We start from the raw sequence: 22,099 nt of genomic DNA on the forward strand, positions 1-22,099 counted from the left end.
TGGGGGTGAGGTCAGCCAAAACCCTGAGCACAGTGGCTCTTATACTCTGAAAACAGCCAACGTGAACTGCCACTCCTAAGGCCACGGCTCCCAGCCGCTTTCTGGCAGCAGGCACAGGTGGCCGCCTCTCAGCCTCTCTCTCCCTCCTCCCCACCTCCCTCCTGGCTGTGGCAGTGCGGTCACCTCCCACTCACCATGCTGTGCTGTCTTTCCCCGTCCAAGCCAGGGGTCCTGTACTCCCATCAGCTGCTGTGCAAGCCCAGGCCAGTGTTGTGCACTCTCAGTTCTGTGAAATGAGAGGGTTCCCTAAGACAGACTCAGCTCTCTTCTAAATCTCCCAGCCTGGAGTTTATGTGAACATCAAGCTCAGAGCTGGAAGGGACCTCACCACCAGGTCATCTGACCCACTTCTCTCCATTGCCTTCATTGTACAGACAGGAAACTGACACCCAAAGCCTTAAGCAACTCACCCAAGATGTCACATCTGACTCGGTAGGATAAATTCACGCTTGACTATCTTAGGGAATGGCAGGAGGCAGAAGTGACGTTTCTGAGCGTCAAAGAGAAAAAAATTCTCCATTTTGTAACTTCCTCTGGAAACATGGCACCCGAGGCAAAGCACCAGAGCCATTAAAATGCCAGGCATCCAAAAATTAAATAACTACAGTATGTTTTCCAATGTACAATACTACCAAGAAGCATGAACTACACTGGTATAAATGTAACAATAATGTGCAAGATCTGTATTATCTGATGAGAGAAATCAAAGACCTAAATGTACAGAGCCTGTACCATATTCATTGACTGGAAAACTCAATATTGTCAAGATGTCAATTCTGCCCAAACTGATCTATAGATTCAATGCAAACCCAATCAAAATCCCAGCAGGCTTTTTTTGTATAAATCAACAGCTGAATCTAGAATTAATATGGAAATGAAAATGCCTGAAATAACCAAAACAACTTTGAAAAAGAGGACTCATGCTAATGGAGTGAACCTGCAGTAACCAAGATAGTGCAGTATTGGTAAAAGGATGGACACATAGACAATAAAACAGAGTAGAATCCAGAAAGAGAACACAAATGATCAATTAATTTTTGACAAAGAGGTCAACATAACTCAACAGAGTTGTCTTTTCAACAAATGGTACTAGAACAATTGGACCTCCTTATCTCATATACAAAAATTAACTCAACATGATTATAAGCCTTAATATAAAACCTAAAACTATAAAATTGCTAGGAGAAAATCTTTGTGACCCTAGGTTTGGCAACGTCTTCATACAACACAAAAAGCATGAAAAGAAACAACGAATAAATTGGACTTCAGAAAATTTAAAAACTTCTGTTCTTCAAAAGTCTCCATTATGAAAATGAAAAGATAAACAAACCATGGACTGGGAGAAAATAGTTATAAAATACATCTTTTAAAGGACTGACAGAATATGTAAAGAACTTTCAAAATTCAATAAGAAAGCAACCCAATATAAAAAATGTGCTAAGATCTAAACAGACACTTCACCAAAGAGGTACAGTACAGCTGGCAAGTAAGTATATGAAAAGATGTTCAACCTCATTAGTCATCAGGAAAATGTGAATTAAAACCACAATGAAATACCACTACACATCTATTACAATAACCCAAATAAAAATAAACTGGCCATATCAAATGCTGGTAAGGGGGTAATGAGGGGTGGGAGGGATGGGGGAAATGGGAGATATCTGTAATACTATCAACAATAAAAAATATATTTTTAACAAATGCTGGTGAGAATATGGAGTAACTGGAACTCTCACACACTGCTGATGAGATTGCAAAATGGTACAATTGCTTTGGAAAACCATTAGGCAGTTTTTTATAAAGTTAAGCATACCTTTAACCATACACACAGCAATCCTACTCCTAGGTATTTACTCAAGTGATTCAAAACTTATGTTCACTCAAAAACCTAAACATAAATGGTTATAATCAAAAACACTGGAAATAACCTAAACATTCATCCATGCAACATGGATATACCTCAAATTATTATTCTGAGGGGTGTTTTTTAAGGGCATAATAAAAGTTACTTGCTGCCCAGCCAGTGTGGCTCAGTGGTTGAGCATCTACCTATGAACCTGGAGGTCACGGTTCGATTCCTGGTCAGGGCACATATGCAAGTTGTGGGCTCCATCCCCATTGTGGGGCATGCAGGAGGCAGCCAATCAATGATTCTTTCTCATCATTGATGTTTCTATCTCTCTCCCCATCTCCCTTCCTCTCTGAAATCAATAAACATCTATTTGAAAAAATAAATAAGTTACTTGCTGTATGATTACACTTGTAGGATATTCAAGAAAAGGCAAAACCATCAAGATGGAAATCAGATGGTAGTTATCAGCAGCTAAAGGTTGGGGTAAGGGCTGACCATAAAGGGGCACCAAGGGGCTTTCTGGGGCAATGGAAATGTTCTCTATCTTGATTGTGATCATGGTAACATAACTATCAAAATTCACAGAATGATACACTTTCAAAAAGTGTTACTGTATGTAGATTGTATCTCAGTAAACCAAACAACAAACAGCAAACCTTATGCAGCCTCATGAGGACTTGTCTTGTTTCTCCAACCAGCCTGCAAACTCACTGAGAGAATGTGAGGGGGACTCAGGCCCAAACAGGTAAAGTGACCTGTCAAGGGACACAAGTTCTGGAGTCAACCCCACCTTTGCCACTTATTAGCTTGGTGCCCCTGGGCAAATTACTTCTCCTCTCTAAGACTCAGTTTTCTCATCTGAAAAATGGGGGTAATTAACAGAACCTACCTTATTGGGACTGAATGGGCTTAAGGAATAAAAAACACAGTGTCCGCTACATGTTTTGCTCTCAAATTTTAGCCATTATGCTTACTTCTTTTACGGCTTTTGACATTATTACTGTGAAAGAGCCTGGACTGAGTTGCAGGTTCCAATCCATGTCTTCCTGCACAGGGTGGGCAATGCCAGGCACCAGGGACAGCAGTTTCCCTGAGGGGCAGAGGTGGGCCCAGACCCTGATCAGTCTGGTTGGGGACAGCGAATAAACTCAATGGCAGTTAACTCACTGCAAGGGAGTGGTAGAGAGATGAAAAGTACTGAAAGTTCAGAGGAGAGAGAAGCCACTGTGGACTGTGCAATTCCTGACAGCTTCCTGGAAAAGGCAGGCTTTAATGAGCTCCAAAGGACAAATCGGGTGTAATTAAACCAAAGGAGAGGAGCTATCAGGAAGGCAGGGCATCAGAAAATCCTTCTACCCCTAACTGCTCCCCACCCATCCCTGGCAAAAGGCAGTAGGCAGCCCGCAGCCTCAGCATTTCCTCCCAAGGAACAGCCCAGGGCCAAGGGAAGGGCTAGGCATGACAGCACAAAGTCAGGCACCATGCGTCAGCCAGGCACCCACATGTGTCCCCACATCTGGACAGGAGGCTCCAGCAGAGGGCTGGCCTGGGATGCTGGGCTTTCACTTTCCCCCTTTTTTTCCCATGGACCTGAATTTGGGTTTGTCTGGGGAGTGTTTTCTTAAGCCCAAGTGTTTTTCCTGCAGCCCCGGCCGCCCCCTCCCTGCCCCTCCTGGCCTCGTCTGGAGTGCCAGTCCAGTGAACCGCTGCCTGGCTGGGCCGCCGGCCGCCTTTGATGCGCACCCCTCCCCAGACTTCAATGTCGCTGTGTGCACGGCCCCTTTAATAAGTTATTTCCGTGGAAAACCCTGGTAACTCCGTTGTGAATCAAGCCTATAAACACCTCAAACCCATCAAAGCACCCAAGAAAGGAAGGCGGTGGGCAAGCGAAGAAAATCTCTTACAGTAACTCACACACTGCTCCCTCATAAGGGCCTCGGCAGCTTGCTGTCAGAGGTGCCCCCTGGGGCGGAGCCAGCCCGCTGAAAAAAGGGCATGCCACCCCAAAGTCCAGGGATCCGAAGCCCCAGAAGACAATGCCTGTCTGTGTGTCCTGGGGATGATGCAAGAGGAGAGTCCCGACCCAACACCCAGCAAGATGTACACCCAGAGAAGCAAACCCGACCGGCTGCTCCCGGGGCCAGGAATGTAATGTTTTGGCCACCGGTGAAAGGCCCGGTTTATTGGAAACACGCTTCTTTTCTCATGTTTGGTTTCCTTTCACTCTTTTCTCCTTTTTGTTTTTCCCAGAGTGCACTGCCCAGGGCCTTCAAAAAGGATATGGAGCTCAAATCCTGCCTCGGGGTGAAGGACGGAGGCGGAGCCCAGGACCAGAATTCCTCAGAGCGGCGCACTGGGCACCACCTCCACGTGGGCAGAGACTCTGGACACCGAGCGTGGAAACCCCAGGTCTAGACTGAGCTCTGCCATCTGGGAGCTGTGGGGCAAGGACAGGCACTGCCCCTTCTCAAGGTCTCGGGAAAATGGGTGGAATGAACCAAAGCGCCCCTAGAAGTGTTCCTGACTGAACACTGTGGCCTTGGACAGCGGTCCAGCGTGGAATAAAGCTGCCCACATGATTAATGGGGAGCCCGGAGGTCCCAGTCCCAAGTATACACCCAAGAGAAGTGTGTCCTTATGTCCACGGACAGGCCTGCCCAGGAATACATATTGTAACATCATGGACAGGAGCCAGAAAATGGAAACCACCTAAGTGCCCTGCAGTAGTGAAAGGCATACGTTAGAGTAGGAGAACCGTGGTCTGTGCCCAGAGAATATTATCCAGCCATGAATGAGCGATCACAGGTGTCCCAACCATACAGATGGGCTTTGCAAACATACAGAAGAGCCCAGAGGATTGGTGTTGCCAGAGGTGGGGTGGGGAATGGTGTGTGTGAGGTGGTCAAAAGGTACAAATTCCCAATTATAAGATAAGTAAGTTCTGGGGATATAATGGACAGCACAGTGACCATAGTTAACGCGGATGTATGGTATATACAGAAGTTGTTAAGAGTAGATTCTAAGAGTTCTTATCACAAGAAAAAAATTGTAACTCTGTGTAGTGATGGCAGTTAACTTACCATTGTAACCATTTTGTAATATATAAAATACCAAATCATGATGTTGTACACCTGAAATTAATACAATGTATGTCAATTATATCACAAATAAAAGAAAAAATTTAATAAAAAATAAGAACACAGTGTATACTTCCATTTGTACCAGGTTCAAAACCAGGAAAATTCATCTATGGTGTTCCAGGTCAGAATAGAGCTTACTAGTAGTTGCCCAAGGGGGGCTGGGGAGTGACTGGAAGGGAACCTGAGAGGGGGCTTCTGACACAGTGTTGTTTCTTGATCTGGGCAGTAGTTACACAAATACATTTGGTTTGAAAACACTGTTCACTTGTGATGTTTGTGCTTTCTGCATATTGTACATCAAGCATGTCAAACTCAAAGGCTAACACGGGCCAAATAAACAAGGTTTACGTTTATGTGGGCCACAAAAATACAAAAGCTTCAATTTTCATAGACACATAGGTTTATTTCCATAGAGACATGCTGAAAACAAAGAGCTGAAATAAATGAGTAATCGTTAACATAAAATAATAAAACGTTTTAATAAAAATTAATATTTTTTCTTGAACATTAACTTACCAGACACTGAATAACTGCACAAATTAGTAAGTGTAATGCAAATAAACCTATTTTTCTTGTTCTCTGAAAGCGAAATATTTCCTATTGCGCACACCAAACAAGTCAGTCCAAGACTAATGACGTGGCCATCAGCTGCTAAAATATTCACTGCATGTATTAGTGGAGAGAAATGGTGTGCCTGCGCATAAGGCGTGTAAGGGAAATGAATGCAATACGTTTATAGTAATCAGTCATTAGCGAACGTTGTAGTTCATTATTAATAATTATGTATAACAGGACATTGTAAAAATTAACTTAGGAAATTTTTATTAAAACGTTTCTTACATGCTGTTATATTGTCTGGGCCACAAAAATATTTGTTGTGGGCCGCATGCAGTCCACGAGTTTGACATGCTTGTTGTACATCAATAAAAAGTTTACATTAAGCAAACAGAACTCTACACTCTTGGGTCATGCAAACCTATTTTCTAAGGCTGCAGTCAATCTACCTATCAATCAAAAGGACTTCTGGGGCATGTAGCTGTGGCCCACCACAGAGGAAAGTCCCGCCCTCCTGAGGTAGTGTTCAAGGCCCTCCCTCTAGGCCTCCCTTCTTACGGCCCTGCCAGGATCACTCCCCTCCCTAGAACAACCATTTCACATCACCTTGCCTTTGCCCAGCAGTTCCCTGGGCCTGGGGTGCCCTGCCCTCTCAGCCTGGTGAAACCCTCTCCTCCTTCAGTTCTAGCTCTGCTCCCAGCCCACACTGTTCACTTTGGAAACAGCACTCACCGGCCTCTCTCTAGGGCAGTGATGGCGAACCTATGACACGCGAACTCATTTTGGTTGATTTTTCTTTGTTAAATGGCATTTAAATATATAAAATAAATATCAAAAATGTAAGTCTTTGTTTTACTATGGTTGCAAATATTAAAAAATTTCTCTATGTGACACGGCACCAGAGTTAAGTTAGGGTTTTTCAAAATGCTGACATACCGAGCTCAAAAGGTTCGCCATCACTGGACTAGGGTTACATTAGATTCCAAGGTATCTTCTCCTTCATGCCCTTCTCTTCCTCATGCTAATACTTGGTTACCAATTCACTTAATTACCATCGACTGAAAACTGGGCGTGTGCCAGGCACTGTGCTAGCGACGGTACTTGTGGGATCTCCAAAGCGTCCGAGAGGTGTTGCCCAGCCCACTTGTCAGAAGTGGAGTGAAGTGAGGCTGCAAAAGGGAGGCTGTGTGATTTAGACCACAGATCTGTCTGGCCCCAAAGCCTGGGCTTTTCACCCTTGACGTCTTGAATCCCCAACATCCCTGTCATCCATCCCCAGCATGGAGGCTGATGCCCATTTCACCCCATTCAGCCCATTTCACTCCCTACACACCCTCCTACTCCAAGGTCTAGAAGCAGGTCTGGGCAGAGCTGAGTAGCTCATTTAATTCTTAGTAAAGCTATTGAGACCCAAGGGAGGTATCAGGATAACAAGGAGGGCATAAGAGCTCAGGTGGGGCTGGCCAAGCTTCCTAGAGCAGGGGTTGGCAAACTGTGGCCCCTTGAGTGTGGCTCTTCCACAAAATACCACGTGCGGGCGCGCACGTACAGTGCGATTGAAACTTTGTGGCCACACTCAAGGGCCAAAGAGCCGCATGTGGCTCGCGAGCTGCAGTTTGCCGACCACTGTCCTAGAGCAATCACAGAGAACCCGCCTTCCTGCAAAGACAAAAACCACATTTCCACGTGCTCACTTTCCGCTGAGTGTCTTGGAGCAATCATTTTTACCACCCTCCAGACTGCGCTTTCTTACCTGAAAACTGGAAGTACACCACCAGGTTGTAGCAAGAATCAAACATGTCGGGACCTGGTGACCCTCAGAGGGACAGTCTGACGTGACCTCACTGGTGCTCTCATACCGCTAAACCCCAGAACACATACCACAGCAGAAGGGACCAGAGCCGGGCAGCTCACAAACAAAGCAGGCTGCTCTAAGATGCCATGTGTGCCCGTCCCCAGAAATGACAAAGTACAGGCTGGGGCCCAGATAGAGAAAAGGCTCCTGCCTTGAGGGGAAGATGGCTGGATGCTCTAGGTCCATTCAGACCTGTGTTTTCAGCCCTGGCTGCATATTAGAATCACTTGGGGAAATTTTTAAAATCCTGAAGCCCAGTCTTCCCCAACCACTTCTGGAATGAGGTCTCCACTATTTAAAAAGTCTTCACGGGAGTCTGCAAAGAGGGCTGAGAATAAATGAGTGAGACTGCCTGGCCCACCTACAGACGGAGAAGCTGAGTGGAAACAATTGGACATCACCAAAAAGACGTGAGACGGAGCCAGGACTGGGACCTGGGTCTCCTGGCCCCCAGGTGTGTCACTCCTTGAGACTGAGAGGAAGCCCTGGGGTTCTCTCCAGCCTATGCCCTGTGAGGAAGGGGGCTGGCAGCTAAGACACAGCTGAGCAGCCAGGTAGGAGGAGACTGAGTCCATGTCCCTCGCACCTGGGCCCTCTCTACCCTCCTCAGCGCCTCTCTCGAGTCAAATAGCAGCAGAGGCTCTGGAGGCAGGGCTCCTCCCCCCTGAAAAATCAGGGTCTCCTGGAGCCTGAGACAGACAACGTGAGCTGAGAGTCCAGGGGTGTGGAGAAGCCGCGGCCTCTCTGAATCACAAACACAATCCCAACACCCACTGCACACCAGGCCCTGAGCTGGGCACCACGTGGGGAAGGCCCTGGCCCTGGCCTGAGTCAAGCATCCCCAGCCCCATTCCCAACATCTGCCCTCGGAGAGCAACCTGGAGTCCTGGTTTTGGCAACAGTGTCCCCTCTTCTCCTGAGACCCTGCAGGCAGTCCTGGGAGGGACCTAAAATCTAAGGCCCAGAGCTGACATGTGGTTGGCAGGAAACCACACAGTCACTGAGTAGAAGGCTGGGCCCCAGCCTGGAGGCTGAGAAAGGTAGGCTCTCAGAGTCCTACAGGAAGCAGTGGATGGGCGGGCTGAGGAGGTGAGTAAAGACAGGCAGAAGGGGAGACAGTCAGGGACTTCCTGGGGCGCATACCCTGATGGCCGATGCGGACAGCCTGTCTACAAAGGTGCCTGCTGGATGCCCATTTCACCCCATGCAGCCCAAAAGGCTGGAACGGGAGTGTGCGCCAGAACAGCTGTACTCTGCCTCCATCCCTCCCCCAACATACCCCACTGGTCACATCTGGCTAGCAAAGCCCCTCCCCTTAGCTGCTTCCCAGCACTGCTGAGGAGCCACACAGCCCCCAGGCCAGCCCAGCCCGGCCCAGCCCAGCCCAATCCCTCCTGATTTCAGGCCACGTGACTGCTTGGCAGAGCCCACCTCTCCACCTGCTCCCAGCTCTGCCCAGTGCTGGCACTACCCTGGGCACTCAGGGAGATCGAGATGGCTCCCAGGCTCCTATCTCTGAGCTATCCTCTCCTTTTAAGTATCTCCGCAGTGATTCACTTTACAGTCTGAGATGGTGGCTTGGATGTCTGCTCCAGACCTGAGACCTATTCCACCCAGGGCGAGGATAGCATCCGTCCCTCAGGCCAGGGCAGCCCCTGCTTTTCAGAAGTGCCAGCCCCCAAGGCCCGACTCACTCTGGCTGGGGGTGCTGGGCCCTGACTTGGGGGTGTGTGGGGAAAGGCCTGTGGACACCAGGAATTCTTTCCACAAGGGCAACTGGAAAAGCCATGCATCTCTGCTTCCCTTGGCGGCCAAGGACCACGGAGGGAGAATGTTTAATATAAAAACATCTGACCAAGTACCTTCGGGATACATTTTTTGCATCAAAGAAGCAGCTCTTGGCAACAGCCGCTCTACCCCGACAAGGAAACTTTCAAGTGCAGCTCCCGATTGTTACAGACGCCCGGGAAAGCGTGCCAGCAGGGACAGGAGGAGGGCGAGCCATGGGGCCTGGCAGACAGATGGTTGTGATTAGGCTGGATGCAACCAAGTGCATTTACTGGAATTTCAGGTCTCCTGAGAAAACCTGCCGGTTCCCCCCGTGATGCAGGCCGCCCAAAGTGTAGGGGCCATCTGCCTCCAACTCAGAGTCGAGCAGCCCTGGACAGGAACAGGACTCCTCTCAGAAGCCCACCCACCCACCATCTCACGAGTGATTCATTTATTCATCCAGCAACCATCCTATGAGCAGAGCTGCTCTGGGGCCCAGTGACAACTGTACACACTGAATCTGGGGTAACCAGGGACACAGAAGCCCCCAAGGAGCCAGAACTGTGTGAGTCCTACATCTTGCAGGGGACATAGAAGGTACCATGCCAGACACTAGGGAACCCAACAGGGGCCAGACTAACTAGGTTCTAATCCTAGTTCTACTGATTTCTAGCTGGGTGACCTTGGGCAAGTTATTTAACTTCTCTGGGCCTCAATTACTTCTCCTTTAACATGGCCAATGAAAGTGGTTACTTCAGCTCTGGCTGGTGTGGCTCAGTTGGCTGGGCATCATCCTGGGCACCAAGGTGTTGCTGGTTCGATTCCCAGTCAGGGTACATGCCTGGGTTGTTGGCTCCATCCCTGGCAAGGGGCATGCAGGAGGCAGCCAATGGTGTGTCATTCGCACATTGATGTTTCTCTCTCTCCCTAAAAGTCAATTTTTAAAAATCTAAAAAAAAAAAAAGTAACTACTTCATAAGAGCTGTGTGGAGGATTCCATGAATGAATGCGTGTACGACACGCACTTAGAGAGTATCTAGCACAGAGCTGTATTAGTTATGATTCTTTAATATGTGCTATGATCTTTCTGTCTTTATCTTTGTATGTTCTCTCTCTCTGGATCTCTCTCAGCAACCATCGTATGAGCAGGATCCTTTGTCCCAGGCAAAGTCATTTATTTATTCCACAGTGACCTCGGTCTAGGGAGTAGGCCCTGTGCTGGATGCCAGACAAGGTCCAAGGCCCTTCAAGGACCAAGTACATCCCAAAGTCCCCCTGACCCCAGTGACCAGTCCCTCTCATCCAGCCCATTCCAACAAATTCAAGATGCCCTCTCTGGATTCATCTTTTCCTGTTCTCCCATCTCACACATATTAACCTTCTAGCCACAAACAAACTAAGAACACATGGTGGTACTGCACACCTCCCTGCTTCTGCATAAGCTGTTCCTTCTATCTGACAGGCTGTCTATGCCCTTTTGTCTTCTTGCCATTCCCACCCCAACAGAGTCCCCTGCTCTAATTTCTGTGCTGGTGCTAAACCATGCCCACAGTTCCACAGCATTTAACACAATCACTCACGATTCTTTGCTTGCTGTCTACTTCCCCTTCTAGACCATCAGCTCCTCAAGGGAAAGGTCCAGGCGTTCTTCACTTTGTATCACCTGATACTGGCATACAGTAGGTCCTTAATAAATGTTCAATACATGGACCTGTTACCCCAAAGCCTATAGTCAGGACACATACCAGCCCTGGTGTCCTTTGTCAGAGATCCCAGGGGATGTAAAAGCTGGTGATCTCTGGTGAGTCTGTCTCCCTCTCTGGGCCTTGGATTCTTCATCGGTCCAGGGTACCCCCACTCCATTCCCAAGCTTTAATTTTTAGAAAAGGGGGAGAGGGAAATCCAAGACACCAATCCCTTCCCTCCACATGGTCTTGTCCCAGACATTAGTTTTGCTTTGGGACAATGATGACAAGCTAAGATGCTGTAGGCCAGAAGCCTCAGTTCTCCACACAACCCCTCAGGGCTCAGGACCTGGTACCCTCTGCCTAGAACACATGAGCATCAAGGAGCCCCTGAGATCAGTGACCCAATGGCCCCCATGCACAGTTGAGCAAACTGAGATTAGAGAGTGAGGAGCTTACCTGAGATCACAGCAGGGGAAAAGGCAAAGCCAAGCCTGGAGCCCACTCTGGCTTTGTGGTAAAACCCGTATGCTTCATGGCCAACCAGGCTGCCCAGAACCCCTCCACCACTACCTGCTCCTCCCAGGACTGCTGAAGTCACCTTTGTCACTCCTGCCCTTCACCCCTCACCACCTCTATTCCAACTTTACACAACCGGTCCAAGAAGAATGGGTCCCTTTATGAAATATCCAGGAGGTTTTAAGGAGGGAAGAAGGCTCTTTTTTCCTTTGGTTGGTCAAAGCTAAAAAAACGCAAGGCAGAGGCTTGATGCAAGTTCCAAATGCTGCTGATTTAGGCTCCTTCTCCCCCCACTCCCGCCCCAAGAGGAGGCAAGGAGTCTGAGGCCATTTCTGAATTGGAAGCGGCAAACTGGTCCTGGCCCAGGAGCTCAGGGTCCATCCTGAAACCTGTCCACCAGCCCTAGACTGGAGCCTGGCTTGGGAGGTAGAGAGAGCAGGTATGGGCCATATCCAAAGGGAAGCTCTTAACCCACGGGGACTGATCTAGGTTCATATCTAATTATGTCAGGACACCGGATGGCCCAAACTCCAGGCAAAACATCCTTCTTGCCCTCCAAAACCAAACGAAACCCTCTTTTTAGCTAAAACTTTACCCCCTGCCCACTCACTGGACATGCAGCGGCCCTAGGCCACAGGCAATGAGCACTCTCACGTGTCAGGATTGAGCATGGTCATGCACAGCAATGTTGTCCAGGGTGTGATCAGTCTGTAAAACTTCACCGAGCTGGACACTCACCTGTGCACTCTGGGTATTACAGTTTTTAATAGCTATTGCCCAGGCCCTGGCCTCCCCTTGCCTTGTCTCCCACCAACACCTGGTGCTTTGCTTTGCAATCCGTCTGACATCCTTTGGCTTCTCAACATCAGGCTTGTTTTCACATCTCCAGGCCTTTGCACGTGCTATTTCTTGGACCTGGAACATCTCCCACACCCAAACCCTGTCTCTTTGGTAGACTCCTATTCATCCTGTAAAAACCAACTTGGATGTCATCTCTTCCAGGGAGTCTTCCTGGTCTACCTCCCCACCACACCTAGTCGATCACTAATCCCTTCTTCCTCTGGACCATTTCTTATACTACTTCTCATTACTAGTGTTTGTCTTTACCTGTCTGTGAGTACCTTGAGGGCAGAGATGATACAATTTTTATCTCCGTGCCCCCAGACCTAAGCACAGGGCCTGGCTGCCCCAAAGTCCTACAATAGGAAAAGGCACAGCTGGGACTTGAACCCAGGGCCCTCTGGTGCACAGTCCATGCTCTTTAGTCCACCTTGCTATAGAACAGCGGTTCTCAACCTGTGAGTCTCGACCCCTTTGGCAGCCGAACGACCCTTTCACAGGGGTCGCCTAAGACCTTCATGCATATCAGATATTTACATTACGATTCATAACAGTAGCAACATTACAGTTATGAAGTAGCAACGAAAATAATTTTATGGTTGGGTCACAACATGAGGAACTGTATTTAAAGGGCCAGAAGGTTGAGAACCACTGCTATAGAGGCTCAGCACACACTGACTGAACTGAACTGAGCACTTTGGAGAACTAAGAGCTCAAGGATCTGTTAGATGAGGGCATCCGAGGAGAGCATGCTTGGGCCGTAGCATCAGGAAGCAGCAGGAGACAATACTGCATCAACACTCCCCTCCCAGCTCCTGTAGGCACTAAAGATGAACATCAGACAGCATTGACCCCAAAAGGTACCTGTTTAGGGACCACTGGGAGGAAAGGTGGCAGGTGGGTGGGCAGCATGGAGTCACCTAGGTTGTAAACTGGCTCTGCTTGCTTATGCTTGCTGTGTGGCCCTCAGCCACTCTCCGAACCTCTCTGAGCCTCTGTTCCCAAACTCTGTCAATCTACACAGTGTAAGAATCCTAGAGAAGGATCTGTGCCCTCAAGGAACTTGCAGTCTGACTGGTGGAGAAAATCCAGCTGCGACGCCACTCTCCATGTGTTCCTGCATAGCTCCCTTCCTTCCCCAGGCCTTCTCTTTAAAATGAGGGGCTTGCCCTTGCTGATGCAGCTCTAAAGAAACCAGCATGCCGCAGGGACTGAGATACCGGTACACACATCCTAGGTCAGCAAAAGGGACAGCCCAGTCCGCATGACAGGCAGCTTACAACATGGCTGGCACACAATGGGTGCTTAATAAAGCCCTGGAACTGTTACCCAATAGGCACTAGAATAGGATACCAGCGCTAAGTCACTGGATCCTGAAGAAGCCTGCACCACCACCATGGAGTCAGGCAGGTCTAGCTTCTAAAGCAGCCCCACTATGCAGCCTCTCATTAAAGGACCCAGAACTCAGCACCCAGCACCCAGCCTGGCCTAGCTGCTCCTTGTCTCACAGCACAAAGCTCCTTGTGTTCGGCTCATTCTGTTCTTCTAGCCTAGAGCACTGAAGAGCTGAGAGAACCTGCCTTCGTCCCTCAGCCCTCCTCAGGATGGCCATTCCCACATGGCCCTTCATCCTGTAATTCTTTGAATTACGGCATATTCTGCCTTTAAATTGCTCAGAATGAGGGTTGCCTACCAGCCACTTACACCTTAGTATGAATTTAACCAGCTAATCTTGCTTTTCCTCCCGGAACTAAACTGAAATCAAGGAAATAGGAAAGGGGTGGAGATTTTACAGAGAGGAAGATGGCTGGAGGAGACAGACCTTTAGGGGGAAAGCGCCCCAGGCCCTGAGTTAGGCAAGGAACCCAGAGTGTCACGGCTCTCGGATTTAAATTTGGAGGTGATGTAGATATGAGATGAGAATATTGTGTCAACCATTCAGCAGAGAGCTGAAACAAGACAGTCTCCGGTCTGCCACCCCTGCCCTGCCCACCCCCCCGCCGATGAGTTCCTGCCTGCCTGGCTGTGACTGAGCCTCAAAATTCCCACCATTCCTTCTAAAGTGGCCTCAACAACAGGACAGGAAAGTGAAGCGGAGACCTTGGACTGGATAAAAATAGACAGCCCCAACCCAGGCGCTGGATTGTCATCGTGCAAGACAAACAAGGGCAGCTCTGTCGTGGGGCTGCAAACACCCCACTCCGGCAGGACACCCATCCCAAGGCACTGAGAAGGGGCAAGCTCTCAGGACAAAGGGAGACAGAGTGGGCTGGGCAGCTGAGGGGGCGGAGGCAGCGCTCTGGGTGGTCTGCAAGGTTTGCCTGGTGGTGACATTGAAGCCTCCAGCCAGCTCCTCACCCCTATCCTTGGTACTAAAATTGGGACTGGCTGCCCCCAGGCTCCTCTGATCACCTCTATGGCCCCCCAGGGTGTGTCTCCCAGTAGGGGATGGGAACCCTTGCTGTAGAATGCTAGGCAGGGCCCTCAGGATGGGAGAGCTGGGCAGTCACTGCTCAGGCTCCCATCCCACATCTAACACTTACAAATTTGTGAATTTGGGCAGCTGGCCCAACAATGAGCCTCAGTTTCCTCACCTATAAAATAGGGAGAATCGCATCTGAGTCTCTGGGTTGTGAGAGTCAAAGAGATGAAGAATGACCAGCACTTAGCAAAGTGCAAAGTAGTGAGTGTCAATAAATGTCAACCGTTGTCACCAACAGCAGTATCATCTGTCCTTGAATATCAGACACCTTGTCCCTGGCCCTGGCCCCAGCCCAACACATTCTTCCCCTCACCTTTCTCACCTCGCCTCCCACCCTGCCCTTGGGGCACAACCCTGCATTCCATCTTTGCAGGATGACTCCTGCCTTCAGCATCCAGAGACCAGCACAGCTCTGGGCCTTTTCCCAGCCTGAGCCTGAGCTTGTCCTTCAGTGTGACAGCCACCAAGCCCCAAGTCTGTGACCTCCCTGGAGGCAGGGCAGTGCCAGTCCATTAGTCCTCAGACCCTCACAGCACAAGTAAACTGGAAAGCTGAATGGTGAAGTGAAACCTGGAGCAGGGGGGGACGCATGTGGTCCCTGGAAGGGGACTGGATGACCACAATGGGGAATGCCACTGGCCTACTGGGACCACTGGAACTCAGACAAAAGCCTACCAGGCCCCATTCAATCATTCCCCCATCAGATATCCCAAACTTCCTCCCCAGTTCCGTCACCCCTTTAGAATTACAAAGCCACTGGATGCCAAATTTTCTCATGAGAACCATAAAGTCCTGGCCCACGGGAGAGAGCAGCAGTGGCCTGCTCAGTGGCCAGGACCAAAAACTGCTCTGGAATAACTAACAGGGACCCTCTGGACCCCAAAGGCAGCCAAACACAATGGCCCAGGGTCTCCAAAGATCCCCCAGCCTCCAAAGGGTGCTCTCTCCTGGGAACCAGATGGGGGAGGGGCCTCGAGCAGGTGCTATGGAGTCTGCTCCTTCCTGCTAAGCCAGCTACACACCGGGCCCACTCTGGGAAGACAGAGATCAAGAGATTATGACTGTCCGGCCGCATTGGTTCAGTGGTGGAGCACTGACCTACGAACCAAGAGATCATGGTTTGATTCCAGGTCAGAACACATGCCAGGGTTGCGGGCCTGATCCCCAGTAGGGGACCTGCATGAGGGGCCTGCAGGAGGCAGCCGAGTAATGATTCTTATTGATGTTTCTATCTCTCTCTCTCCCTCTCTCTTCCTCTCTGAAATCAAACAAAAATATATATTTTAAAGAAGAGACTATGACTATGAATACACCGTGAACTGTAAGCCATTTCCACACACTGGAGTTTCCACCATTAATGACAGAGGGTAGGGTTATCCATCCAACCAATGCTAATGTGATCCACTAAATTAAACCCACTCTGAAGATTATCAGGGACACAGACACATGCATTCAGACATACTTTTAATCCTCTTCTTCAGAATTATATGTAGCTTTCATCCCCACAGTCACAGAGGAAAAAAGATGGATCTCTCCCCCCTCCTCTACTCCCTAACATCCAAAATGTTTACTCCTTGTGTTCATCTGGTTAGGTCTTTCAGGAAAAGGCAGTATAACCAAATAGGGCCAAAAGGCAGAGAAGAAAACAAAGTGACCCAATTAGAGGGACCACCAGAAACCAAAAGGCAAGTAAGATCCAGAAGACCCCAGTGCCAGCTGTGCCCTGAGTCTCACGAATGTGACCCTCCACAAGTCACTTCCTGCTCCAGCTTCTAGTTTCTTTATCCTAGAAACTGATGTAGTCTTATGGTCTCCCATGGTTGTGACAGAACAGAGAATGGATGAGGAAGGGTCTGCAAATGGGAAGTGGCCAGGCAGCCAGCTTCATGTAGAGTCATGGGGAGAATGCGGCAAGAATGAGACAGAACTGTGTGTCAATTCAGTTTATCGGGGTACATTCAGCCCTTGCAGAAAAGTAGGGGTGGGGGGACAAGGCAGAACAGTGGTTAGGAGCACAGTGACAAATGGTTCTGCTATTAGGTGCCCCTGGCCAAGTCCCTTTACTGCTATTCTGAGAGGATACAGGTAAAGGGCCCAAGTACCGGCCATGGCCCAAAGTAAACACTTAATAGCTCTGGTCACTGTGGTTGCTATTATGACTTGGGCCTGGGGGGTAGAGGAAAGACAGCTCAGATGCAGACAGAAGCCCTCAAGCCAAGATCCAGCCATGCAGCTCCAGCCTGGGGGGCTGTCACCTCATGGAGCATAGGGCCAGGCCACAAGGCCCAGCTGTCCCAAAGGGTCCCACAGACCTTGGCACCCAAGTCCCTCCTGGCCCTCTATGCCCCCAAGTCACCACCAACCTCTTACTTCTTATGGAAAGCTTGATTCAGATATCCTTGGAATGTCCCTATGGCCAACTCTTAATTGCAAGGGGTGGGAGCTCCAAACTAATGTTCTCTCTGCAAAGGAGCCCAGCCTCCGCCGTTCCAGGAAAGACAGGGAAACCACTGGCCTCTGGCAAACTCCCTCCTTACCAGACCCTCCTGAAAGCTTGTTCCACCCACTCCATTTCCCCCCCTTCTGACCCTTCACATAGCTCCTTCCCCAGAGTGGGACGGAAGGAGAAACCCATGTAGAGAAATGTATACAAACACATCCATTTGCTGCCTCCCAGCAGCTGGGAGAACAGGATCCCTTGCTAAAATGCGAGATGAAGAGCTGTACTGGGCTTTACTCACTTCCACAAGACAAGGTAGAGACAACTGGTTAAAACGTGGATCGACAGGCATTTTAGGTTACCATCTTTGGGTCTCATTCTTAACCCCAAGAACACCAGTGATGAAGAGATGGGCAGTCTTCCCATCTAAGGGTTGGGAGGAAAGGGGGAAAGAAAAGGAGTGGGAATATCAAAAGGGCCTCCATCCAGCACCACTCCCACCTGTCCCCCTCTGCAAAGTTCAACGCAACAGCAGCGTGCAAAGAAAAAAAAAAATGCCAACCTGAGAATTCACCCGGAGCAGTGATGAGGGAGTTGGTGGCCTCCGTTTCAGTGTAAGACAATGTGGAATCAGATAGATCTACGGGAGGAAAGAGAAAGAAAACTTAGTTGGCTGTGGGGTGTGCCTCCCGTTCCGGCTTTCTCGTGCATCTGTGTGCACGTGTGTGCACACAAGTGCTTGCAAAGGGCAGGGTGTCCCTCCCAACTGATGCCACTCTGTAACCCTGTCCCATACTTGTACGAGACCAGGCCAGCCAGCCCTGGAATTCTTCTGGAAAATGCCAACTACTGCAGCCCTGGCACCTGAAAAAGTTGCAATTGCTCTGACCACAGAAATAACCCAAGTTCAGGGGACTGAGCAAGTAGCAACTTGGAGCCTCGCTGGGTACGGTTAAATTAAGCCCCTAAACAATTCATAGTTGCTATACTTAATTACAACCATTAAAATTCTTGAAGTTGTTCCTTCTTGCTTCCTTCCTTCCTTCCTTCCTTCCTCCCGCTGGAGCTGGGGAAACTGTTTTAACAAGTTACCAGCCATCCTCCCTCTGTCCCGCTTACACCCCTCTAATTAAGGGCTCAAGCATTTGCTCCCAGATTAACTTTTTTTTCCTCTCCCCTCCTCCACTCCCTAACATTCCAACCTGCTCACAGAGCTACTTTCAATGCCTGGACCGTTGTTTTTTTAAGGTGTTCATTTTTGTGTGAGTAGTTTTAAGTACTTCATATGGCGTGCATTATTTGTTTTCCCCTGTCTGCAGTGCCGTTAGATGGGAAAAGGAAAATCTTTTGCATGTTTTTTTTCTTGAACACTGAGCTGCTAGCTTAATAAGCCAATGCCTTTTGGGGCAGGCAGACTTGGAAAATTTTTCCTGGGCCTGTGCCTCCTGCTACCAGCGATAGGGTATTGGTCCCTGTTAAGGGACAGGCCTGTCCAGGAGTCGGAAGAGGCATGTTCTGGGAGGCCTGCAGCACTTTCATCATCTCACTCAGCACAACCCAGGTCTGGTTCAGCTGGTCCCACCTGGCTCAAGAGAGGCACCCAAGCTGGGGATTCCTAAGGCCAAACCGTTAGCCTAGGCCCTCGCTAGCTAGGATTCCATTCGATCCTGCAGGATTTTTTTTTTCCTTTTACCACATGGCTTGGAGAGCGGGAAGATGAAACATTAACCAATTTGGCCTCTTTTTTTTTTTTTTTTCATTTCCCACTTGCCAGATGCTGACTGGGTGTTCTGGGTTTTATTTTGTTTTTGGAATCATGTGATCACAGAGGCTTAGAAGTGAACTGACTTTTTGTTTATGAAAAAGCAACAATGCAAGGAAAAGAAAATAATACAAAAAATAACTTGGACTATTTATCAGGGCATGAAAAAGTTATCTGCTGGTAAAATGTGTTTGGAGGAAAATAAGGACAGATGGAAAAATCTCTTTAAAAGAAAAAATAACCTCAATGCCTCAGTGGGATCTTCTTAAAAGATTGTTCCTTTTAATACTTAATGTTCCCAAAGTGTGCAGCGCCCCGAGTCTCATTATCACAGGCTGAGCCCCATTCCTTAGTGAACCACTGTGGAACTAACACTGCCAGCTTTGTCACTCCTGGGAAACAACAAGAGTGACAACAACAGGCAGTTTCTACCTTTTGCAGCTAGTAAGTCCTCATAAAGCACTCTGCAAACCCTGACATCTGGTGCTTCTAGTGAGGCCCTAGAAGTCTAAGTGTCTCCGGGCTGTTGTAGAAAAAGAACACTCCCCACCTCCATCACGGCTCCAGCCCCAAGGACAGACCCCGAACCCCCAGATCCAAGTCACACCTCCATTCTTAGCAAAATCAGGGGTCACCAACTTTTTCTACAAAGGGCCCAATAGTATGTGTTTTCAGACCTGCAAGCCATACAATCTCTGCTGCAACTCTGCACCTCTGCCACTGCCGTGTGGAAGCAGCCGCAGACAATGTGGAAACGGGTGAGTGTGGCCGTGTTCCAGAAGAACTTTATTACAAACACTGAAACTGGAATTTCATACAATTTTCACATGTCATGAAATGTTATTCTTCTTTTGATTTTTTTTAACCATCTAAGAAAGTAAAAACCATTCTGAGCTCGCAAGCCATACAAAAACAGATGGTGAGCTGTCGTTTGCAGACCCCTGAGCTATATGACCACCAGCAAGTGTCACTTCCTCTCTCTAGGCCTCAGTTGTCCCATTCGTAAAATAACCAGGACACCTGTTGACTTCCAAATGGTCACTCTGCAGGGCGAAGTGGCCTCCAGTTTTTGGTGCTTCATCACAGGCTAACCCACAATTCCTCAGGGCAATGATCCTTGACATTCAAACTGAGTTTACTACTTTACTGAGAACATTTGAGGGTGTGTGTTTTTTTCTAATGAAACTAGGGACCTTCTAAGTGACTAGTGCAATGATGTTAACTTAGGAAATGCTGAGACAAGCCTGTGAGGGAAGGATGGGGAACCGGAGACTGAAAAGGGGGCGGCCCTGGGTTGATGCTCGTTAGCTGGGGGGGTCCTCCCTATCCTTCAGTTTATTTCCCCGTCTATGAAGTGACAGAGTCCAACCAGATGACCTTTCCAGTTCCCCAGAAAACTAAATAAAGCTCCTCCATCCATGGGATGACCGTATGTCAAGAAAAACGAGGAACTTGCTATTGTTAAGCCTCTGACTCACACACCATCATGGGACACCCTTGGTCCTCCTGGACAGAGGAGGTCAAACTCCTGGAGGGACCTGGTGGGCACTTGTGACTCCACAGGAGGACCTGGAAGGAAAACGGGGCTGGGGGGCTGGATGCCTGAGAGCCGACGACGGGACCTCCCAGATAATGCTGACACACGCTATTGAGAAGAGCCTTTACCAAAAAAACAAAACACACTTTTTGTGGTCACTTGTTGGAATGTGTTAGCATCACTGCCACGCCATCTAACTTAAAGCCTAGCTAAGTCCCATGGGAAACTGTCTGGGTCACAAAGCTGTTCTCCTGGTACTGTTAAGGCCAAACTCACTCACCGCACCACTAGGATTCTCCACTGGAGGAAACAGGAGGACCAGGAAACAAGCCATCTCTACTTTTAAAACCACACACATTTACACAGAACACAAGCTGCTCATCTAGCCCCAAGGTTTGCAGAGAACACATTCTACCTCTGAATGGGACCTGTCTAAAATGACGTGACCGCCGTGCCAGGGGCTTTATGTACCAATACAAGTGCTTTCTTAAAAGTTCCGACTGTTGCTCCTGCCCAGGTAAACTTTTTGGCTTAAAAAGGGGGAAAACCTATAGCTCCTCTCAACAGTGACTTCTTGCTCAACCTATCTGTCATAGTAACAATTAATACTCACTAAAGGAGAATAATCTAAGACTGGGGGAGGGAGAGAAAGGAAAAGAGACAAATACCAACCCACCTCCAATGAGATGCTTAAGTCCAAACCCATTCATCTCCCACTGGCCCATGTTTAAAGGTCATGGAGAGGTTAATGATGAGCCGAGGAATTTCAAGATGTAAATAGCCCACTGGAGAGGCTGTCTGCTTCGGCCCAACTGAGGGTGTGTTTGTAATACTTCACCCCATTTCAGAAGCAGCCAGGCCAGCTTCCACCCCGCCTCCCCCCAGCCCTTCGGCTCGGAGGCTGGAATGAAGGGGCACCCGGGATGGACATACCTCCCCCAGGGTCGGAAGGACACACTTACCCAGTGGCTTGTACTCGTCACGAGGAGACAGCCGAGAGTAGGGGGGTGGTGGTGATTCTGGAAGACAGGAGACAGCATGTCACTGCCAGGGTGGGAAAGGTCACATTGGGATTCTTCTACAAGATTATTGATTATTGATTTCCTCCTATAATAAACCCAGCTCACAGGAAACCCTCCTTTTCTCCCATCACCTCTGCTGCCCAAATCCACTGGCAGATCACTGCTCAGCAGTAAGGCCCAGGCATAGGGTCCAGACCTGGGGTCAATCCCTGCTCTGCCACCTTTGGCTGTGCAACCTTGGGCAGGTTACTTCACTTCTCTGAGCCTGTTTCCTCAGCTCTAAAATGGTGACACTAGCCCTGGCCAGTGTGGCTCAGTTGGTCAGGCACGATCCTGTGCACCAAAAGGTTGCTGGTTCATTTCCCAGTCAGGCACATGCCCGGGTTGCAGGCTCGATCCCCAGTAGGAGGCATGCAGGAGGCAGCCAATCAATGTTTCTCTCTCCCTCTACCTTCCTCTTTCTCTTAAAAAAAAAATCAATAAGAAAACATTTCTTAAGAATAAAAATAAATAAAACGGTGACAATAATCATATGGACCTCCCAGGTTTGCCAAGTGGGTGAAAGAAGATAATGTATATA

General features: G+C 48.9%; 1 protein-coding gene across 1 annotated transcript in view; it reads right to left on the reverse strand.

Moving 5' to 3' along the window:
- SMAD6 (SMAD family member 6) overlaps nt 1-22,099 on the reverse strand; it is a 78,950-nt gene that overhangs the window by 49,193 nt on the left and 7,658 nt on the right. The window contains exons 2-5 of the mRNA XM_023757815.1: nt 21,460-21,541; nt 17,761-17,838; nt 17,500-17,624; nt 195-286 (exon numbers count right to left, since the gene is read on the reverse strand). Of these exons, the coding sequence (XP_023613583.1) occupies nt 195-286; nt 17,500-17,624; nt 17,761-17,838; nt 21,460-21,537 (373 nt within the window). The 5' untranslated portion in view covers nt 21,538-21,541. The remainder of the gene's footprint in view (nt 1-194; nt 287-17,499; nt 17,625-17,760; nt 17,839-21,459; nt 21,542-22,099) is intronic.

Source organism: Myotis lucifugus, unplaced genomic scaffold, assembly GCF_000147115.1.
Source record: "Myotis lucifugus unplaced genomic scaffold, Myoluc2.0 scaffold_115, whole genome shotgun sequence".
Lineage (NCBI taxonomy): Eukaryota > Metazoa > Chordata > Mammalia > Chiroptera > Vespertilionidae > Myotis > Myotis lucifugus.